General features: G+C 43.3%; 1 protein-coding gene across 2 annotated transcripts in view; it reads left to right on the plus strand.

Annotated features, from left to right (window-relative positions):
• The window catches only part of CDC73 (cell division cycle 73), a 161,271-nt gene that overhangs the window by 37,716 nt on the left and 115,397 nt on the right, over nucleotides 1-8,158 (plus strand). For both annotated transcript variants that reach the window (XM_006146030.3, XM_006146031.3), the window contains exons 8-9: nucleotides 1,843-1,941; nucleotides 3,368-3,446. In XM_006146030.3, coding sequence (XP_006146092.1) covers nucleotides 1,843-1,941; nucleotides 3,368-3,446 — 178 coding nt within the window. The remainder of the gene's footprint in view (nucleotides 1-1,842; nucleotides 1,942-3,367; nucleotides 3,447-8,158) is intronic.

Below are 8,158 nucleotides of genomic sequence, written 5' to 3' on the forward strand. Positions count from 1 at the left end.
TTCAAGAGTATTCATATTAACATTTAGGTTTGTAGATATTTTCCTATTTATAAATCTTTGAAAACTGTGTACTGACTCCTAACAGTGCTTTAGTGTCCCCCTTATCTGTGGGGTATGTATTCCAAGGCGCCCAGTGGATTCCTGAAGCTACGGATAGTGTTAAATCCTGTATGTCCTATGTAAGGGACTAGTGGGTAGGTGGCTCATAAATCGTGTATACACTGGCCAAAGGGATGATTCATGCCTGGGTGTGACGGAGCAGGATGGTGCAAGAGTTCTCCATGCTTCTTAGACACTGTGTAGTTTAAAATATATGAATTGTTTATTTTTGGAATTCTCCACTTAATATTTTCAGACTGTGGTTGACTTTAGGTAACTGAATCCACAGAAAGCACAATGGTGAGTAAGGGGAGACTGGTGAATCGCAAGACTTTCAATTTCTTATGTAATCCTGTGGCAGTCTAAATTAGCTCTAGCAGAGGATATGGCAGTTGATTTTCTTCAGAATTAGGAAGCCTCTATTTTATTTAAAAAAAATATTCATTTAATTTATTATTATTATTATTATACCTGCCAGCCCCAGGAAGCCTCTTTTTAAAAGAAATTATTTAATTTTATTTGCCAGTATTATTACTATTTTTAAAATTTGCTACAGAACATGTGTGCTCACCAGAGGGAGAGCGAGAGAGCAAGAAGGCGAGAAAGCAAGCTACCAGGTCTGGAACTCTAGCCATAGGTTGGCCATGTGGAAGTCCAGTGCCTTGACCACCACACCACCTGGTGGCCCTAGGAAACCTGCTTTATTTTTTTAAAGGATTATTTTATTTAATGTTTGTTTATTTATTTTAATTCACCAAAGAGGGACAGAGCGAGAAAGAGGAAGAGAGAGAAGGAAAGTGAGAAAGCAAGCTGCCAGGTTTGGGACTCGAACCGAGGTCAGCCATGTGGGAGTCCAGCACCTTTAACCACCATGCCACCTACTGGCCCCAGGAAGCTTCTTTTAACAACAAATCTGATATATTTTTATTTTATTTAAATGTTTCCTGGTTACATTTTTTTTTTTGGAGCAGTTTTTGCTGTAGGACATGTGTACTTGCCAGACAGGCAGAGAGAGACAGAGAGACAGAAAGCGAGAAATCACCCCCCGAGGGGATGGCCACTCAGCAATCCTTTCTCCTTCCTTCTCCTCTCGGGATCTTGGGCATACACACACACACGCGCCCTGCGTGAGTTTTTTTTTTAAAGACTTAATTTTATTTATTCATTAATTTATTTTAATTTGACAATAGAGAGATACAGAGAGAGAGAGAGAGAGAGAGAGAGAGAGAGAGAGAGAAAGAAAGTGAGAAAGCAAGCCACCAGGTCCAGGACTTGAACTGTGGTCTGCCATGTGGGAGTGTCCAGTGCCTTAACCACCACATCACCTGCTCGGCCCTGCCCAGAGTGAGTTTTAAGCCACCAGGTCTGGGACTTGAATCATGGTCGACAACATGGGAGCCCAGCGACATAGGTATTAGACATAGGTATTACGCTAACTGCTAGTCCCTTCCTGGTTACATATTTGAATAGATACCAAATATGGATACATTTGTAACCAATCAATAGTTGCAGTTTACGCAAAATGAAAATAATACAGTGAATATCACTAGTTTTACATAATCGATTTCTGGATCAGTTTCCCAGCAGTCGTTCTTCACTAATGTCTGTAGTAATAACTCAGGTGAAATAGTAGGGAACAATTGATAGGAAGAAAATTTAGTCTTAAGTTGTTTATTAAGTAAACTTTTAGTCTTTGTATATATAATTTTAAGTGGACTTAATTAAGATTCATTTGTATTTTAGAATTTTTCCAAGAATATTTTTGCAATTCTTCAGTCTGTGAAAGCCAGAGAAGAAGGGCGTGCACCTGAGCAGCGACCAGCCCCAAATGCAGCACCTGTGGTAAGAATGTTTCACTGCTTATGTAGTAATTTTAATGAGTAATTATTTCAGGTAAAATGTAGTTAGCTTACTTGTTATTGCTTGGGAGAACCACTAACCATTGTTAAAAATACAAATCCCTGTTTTCAGTTTGATGCTTTTCGTTTGTTTCAAAGACAGGATTTTACTATGTTGCAATCCTCCTGCCTCAACCTCTCAGGCTACTGAGACAGCAGGCACGTGGCACTGTGCCCCCTTTAGGGTGGCCTAGCCAGGCTGGGAGTTGAACCTGAGCCCCCCATGTCGTTCCAGCCTGCTGAGTGGCAGCATCAGCTGGTGTGTGCTGCTGTGCCCGTGGCCAGTGTGGGGCTCTTTTTGACATGATTACTGTCTATGGTGCCTTGGCGACTATACCTCCCTTGACCCCCAGGCCTGTGGCCCTTCCATTGTGCCTCAGTTTCAGCTGTTCTGAGGGCTGACCACCCTTCCTGAGGGGCTACCTAAGGTGCTTCCAAAGTAAATTTCACGTGCGATATGTAGTCTGTATTTAAACCCAGAACATACATACGCTTCAGTTTTGTTGAAAATTCTTTGAACTGTAGGTTGTCGGAAAAGTCATGACGCATTTTGCATAGAAAAACACGTCAGGACTTTTCCAACAACCCAGTACTTGTATATGATTCAGCAAAGGAAAAAATATAAACAGATAAAAATGGTTTCCGTTTTATGTAGAGTTTTTAGAGTTAGTAAAATTTGATAGTGTTAATATAGCCTTTTCAAGACGTGATGGTTTTACTTGTTCATGAAATCATGTTTGGAGGGACAGCATTATTTCATAAGGACACTTAGGTAGGCAGAGTGAAATTACTGTGCACATCCATTTTATTTCTACAGTTTCTCAGGGTTTTGCTTTTTGCTTTGGTGTAAGTATACTTGGGATCTTTTGCCCTTGATAAGAATGGTAATTGCCTTCCTTCCTCCTTTCTTCTTTCTTCTCTCTTTCTCTCTCTCCCTCTCTTTTCTTTCATGACCAAAGGGTATATTCATTCGCTAGAGAGAGAGGAGGAGAGGGAGAAGGAGAAAGGACCCAGTGCAGTCCCTTCTCCTTCATTTCTTCATCCTGTTTGGATTTTAAGCACAAATACAAATGTGTCCACTGTATTTTGCAAGCCACTGGGGCCAGGATTCAAACTGTGATTGGCCATGTGGGATCTGGCCCTCTTAATCACAGGCTATGGGATTGGCCCGATGGTAATTTTTTTTTAGCAGTAGACAGTTTCTCAAAAAGAAGCATCAAGTGTCCACTAGTTTACTCTTAACTTTTTGTCTTATTGGCTGTATAGTAAGAAAAGAAACTTTGAAAATGAAAATCTTTATTATAGTTTTAATTATAAGTAAGTAGCATTTTAAAATATTAACATAGAACTTATCATTTGTTTTTCGACAGGATCCCACATTGCGTACCAAGCAACCCATCCCCGCCGCCTACAACAGATATGACCAGGAAAGATTCAAAGGAAAAGAAGGCAAGTTGTTTATTTTTAAATTTTAAAACATTATTTAATGTGTATTTTTTTTAAAAAAATTATTTATTTATTTATTTATTTTTAGGGAGAGATTTTTGCTATAGGGCGTGTGCACTCGCCAGACAGACAGAGAGAGACATAGAGACAGAAAGCGAGAAATCACCCCCCAGGGGGGATGGTCACGCCGCAATCCCTTCTCCTCCATTCTCCTCTCGGGATCTTGGGCACGCACGCACACGCGCCTGGCATGAGTTTTAAGCCACCGGGTCCAGGACGCGAACTGCGGTCGACTACGTGGGAGTCCAGCGACATAGCCTTTATGCTAATTGCTGGTTACCTAATGGTATTTCTTAAGAGAGAGAGACCAATATCCTCAACAGAGTCTCACACTGCAGTTTCCCTACCAGCCCTTCCAGCCAGCAGGGCCAGGTGGGTGTGCCCAGTGTTCATAGGTTGGATGGGGAACTGAGTCTGTGATCTTCCACATGGAGCAGCATTACTTGTTAGTACATTACTGCTGTGCTGTCGGAGCAGCCCAAGTCGCTTTATTTATTATTTTCTTAAAATTTGCTATAAGGCACAGGGACCAGCAGGTGGCATGGTGGTTAAGGTGTTAACTTTCCACATGGCTGACCACAATTTGAGTCCTGGACCAGGCGGCTTCACATTCACATGTGCTCACTGCAGAGAGACAGTGGAGGAGGGAGAGAAAAAAGTGAGAAAGCACCCCCAGGAGGAAGACTGCACCACAGTCCCTTCTCCACTGTCCACTCGGGATTTTAGGCATGCATGCACATGCCCCTGGCATGTTTTTCAAGCTGCTGATTCTGGGATTTGAACCATGCAGTTGACCATATGGAATCTAGTTGCCTTAACCACTATGCCGCCTGGCTTGCCCCAAGTTGCTTGATTTTTATTTTCTTCCTATTGTGGTATTGCTCTTGAGAGGCAGGATAGCCTAATGTTTGAGAGCTAGCAAAGTCTGTCCCACTTTTGTTTTAAATAACGTTTTGTTGGAGCACGGCCATGCTCATTTGTGTATGTATTTGCTGCTGTTGCTTTCGCTGTGTGACAGAAGGCTGAGTTGTTTTGGCAAAGACCTTATTGCCTTCAAAGCCTAAATAATATTGTGTGGCCCTTTACAGAAAAAAATTGGCCAACTCCTGGTTAATTGAATAGATTTTGGATCCAAATAGCTGCGTCACTGTTGCTTTTTGTGTAAATTTTAATGTCACTTTAGTTGCATTCTGTCTCAGTATCTTCCTGTGTATAAATATACTACTCCTACTAGTAGTAGAAGTCCCTCTTAGGATTTTTGCAGGGGACCAGCAGTTAGTGTAATGGCTCTGTTGCTGGACTCCCATGTAGTCGACCACGGTTCGTGTCCCGGACCTGGTGGCGTAAAACTCACGCCGGGCACGTATGCGTGCATGCCCAAGATCCTGAGAGGAGAATGGAGGAGAAGGGATTGCGGTGTGACCATCCCCTCTGGGGGGTGATTTCTAGCTTTCTCTCGGTCTGTCTGGCGAGCACATGCGCCCTATAGCAAAAACCTCTCCAAAAACAAACAAAAAAAAAGGATTTTTGCAGGAATTAAATTGGTTAATAAATACAAAGTTCCTAAAACAGTGTCTGGTTTATAATAAGTTATACAAGTTGCTGTTTTGTTGTTGTTGTTGTTGTTTGAGAGATTTTTGTTATAGGGCATGTGCATTCACTGGAGAAACAGAGACAGAGAGACAGAAAGTGAGAAATCACCCACTCCATTCTCCTTTCAGGACTTTGGGCGCACATGTACCCTGTATGAGTTTTAAGCTGCCGGATCCAGGACTTGAGCCATGGTCAACCATTTGAGAGTCCAGCACCTTAATCCCTGTGCCACCTGCTGGCCTCTGCTGCTGTTATTATTTTTTAATGTTTATTTCTTTAATGAGTAAAAGAGAGAGACAGACAGATAGACATGCACAGACAGCCAGACAGTGCTCCAGCAGGATCTTGAGGCTGCAGTCTACCTCCAACCCCCATATCAAGGGTACATACGTGCTCAGTGACTCCAGGAGGTCTCTGGCCACTAGCGTGGAACCCTCCCTTGTGGGTCAGCCACCCACAGAAGTGTCATATTTTACCAGCGTGTCTCCTCTTTGGCTCTTGTTTGCTTTTAGTAGTGGTGGTTCTAGTTTTGCTGACTGATTTATAGATATAGGCTAGCCATCAACAGGGACGTTGCTGTAGCTAATCCAGGTCTCTAATGTACATGGCGAGAATGTGCAAAACACAGACTCAGTACCAGTGAGGACGCGCCCCGTGAGAGCCTGCCGGGCGCCTGGCTGACACATAGTGAAGCGTTTCTGTGCTAGCGAGTGGGACTGCTGTCTGTGCAGCCCAGGGTGACCTTGTGCCTTCTTCGTTCATTTGGACGTCGTCATGAGAATATGAGGTGGAAGCATGGAACTTTAACATTGGTGGCTTTTTTAGGTAATCGGAGATCTCCATTTAAGTTTCTTTAAAGGGTGTTTTACCTTGGCGTGATGAATTTTGTGTGCCGACTTCATTTACTGGTTGAAGGCACACACTGAATCTTGCCACAGAAAGACTTTGGCCATTCTTCTGTTCATTGCAAAGTTCTTGTGAAATGAATTATGTAAAGCCGGGGTTGGCAAACTTTAGCTCACAGACCAGATCTAACCCTCACAGGCCAAACTGGGCTGCTGCCATTTCTGTACACACAGGGGGCCCTCCATATCTGTGGGTTCCACTTTAATGCAGATTCAGCCAACCGGTGATTGGAAATATTCAGAAAAATGTTGGTTGTATTTGTGCTGAATATGTACAGACTTTTTTCCTTGTCATAATATCTCAAACAGTGTAGTATGATATATAGCATTTATATTGTATTTGGTATTAGATGTAATATAGAGATGATTTAAAGTATATAGGAGGATGTGTGTAGCTTAAAAACAAATACTGCACCATTTTATATAAGGCACTGGAACGTCCATGGGTTTTGGTGTCATTGGTGGTCTTGGAACCAGTCCTCTATGGACACCAGGGGACATCTGTGTCTCTTTATCTGGTTTTGCACTGCAACTGCGGAATTCAGAAGTGGTGACAGAGACTTTATGGCCTGCAGGGTGTGAAATATTTCCTCTGTGCCCCTTCAGAAAGGCCAGTTGGGATTTGTCCTAGAACTCAGATCGCTGTCTGCAACGTGGCTTTGTGCAGAATGTGTACCACGTGCTTTATGATTGTAGCTGGGGAATACTACCTCGTATGACTTGTGGACTTCTCATGATATCAGATGCTTTTAGTGGTACTGTCACTGATTAGTAACATGTAATTTGGGATAATAAAGTATTTTATTCAGTTTGATTTTTGAGGGTCATTGCAGAGGTAGTCTTTTTTTTTTGAGAGATTTTTGCTATAGGGCGCATGTGCTCGCCAGACAGAGAGAGACAAAGAGACAGAAAGTGAGAAATCACCCCCCAGGGGGGATGGTCACTCCGCAATCCCTTCTCCTCCATTCTCCTCTCGGGATCTTGGGCACGCACGCACACGCGCCTGGCATGAGTTTTAAGCCACCGGGTCCAGGACGCGAACTGCGGTCGACTACGTGGGAGTCCAGCGACATAGCCTTTATGCTAATTGCTGGTTACCTAATGGTATTTCTTAAGAGAGAGAGACCAATATCCTCAACAGAGTCTCACACTGCAGTTTCCCTACCAGCCCTTCCAGCCAGCAGGGCCAGGTGGGTGTGCCCAGTGTTCATAGGTTGGATGGGGAACTGAGTCTGTGATCTTCCACATGGAGCAGCATTACTTGTTAGTACATTACTGCTGTGCTGTCGGAGCAGCCCAAGTCGCTTTATTTATTATTTTCTTAAAATTTGCTATAAGGCACAGGGACCAGCAGGTGGCATGGTGGTTAAGGTGTTAACTTTCCACATGGCTGACCACAATTTGAGTCCTGGACCAGGCGGCTTCACATTCACATGTGCTCACTGCAGAGAGACAGTGGAGGAGGGAGAGAAAAAAGTGAGAAAGCACCCCCAGGAGGAAGACTGCACCACAGTCCCTTCTCCACTGTCCACTCGGGATTTTAGGCATGCATGCACATGCCCCTGGCATGTTTTTCAAGCTGCTGATTCTGGGATTTGAACCATGCAGTTGACCATATGGAATCTAGTTGCCTTAACCACTATGCCGCCTGGCTTGCCCCAAGTTGCTTGATTTTTATTTTCTTCCTATTGTGGTATTGCTCTTGAGAGGCAGGATAGCCTAATGTTTGAGAGCTAGCAAAGTCTGTCCCACTTTTGTTTTAAATAACGTTTTGTTGGAGCACGGCCATGCTCATTTGTGTATGTATTTGCTGCTGTTGCTTTCGCTGTGTGACAGAAGGCTGAGTTGTTTTGGCAAAGACCTTATTGCCTTCAAAGCCTAAATAATATTGTGTGGCCCTTTACAGAAAAAAATTGGCCAACTCCTGGTTAATTGAATAGATTTTGGATCCAAATAGCTGCGTCACTGTTGCTTTTTGTGTAAATTTTAATGTCACTTTAGTTGCATTCTGTCTCAGTATCTTCCTGTGTATAAATATACTACTCCTACTAGTAGTAGAAGTCCCTCTTAGGATTTTTGCAGGGGACCAGCAGTTAGTGTAATGGCTCTGTTGCTGGACTCCCATGTAGTCGACCACGGGTCGTGTCACGGACCTGG

This window comes from Tupaia chinensis, unplaced genomic scaffold (genome assembly GCF_000334495.1).
Source record: "Tupaia chinensis unplaced genomic scaffold, TupChi_1.0 Scaffold000161_4, whole genome shotgun sequence".
Taxonomy (NCBI): domain Eukaryota; kingdom Metazoa; phylum Chordata; class Mammalia; order Scandentia; family Tupaiidae; genus Tupaia; species Tupaia belangeri.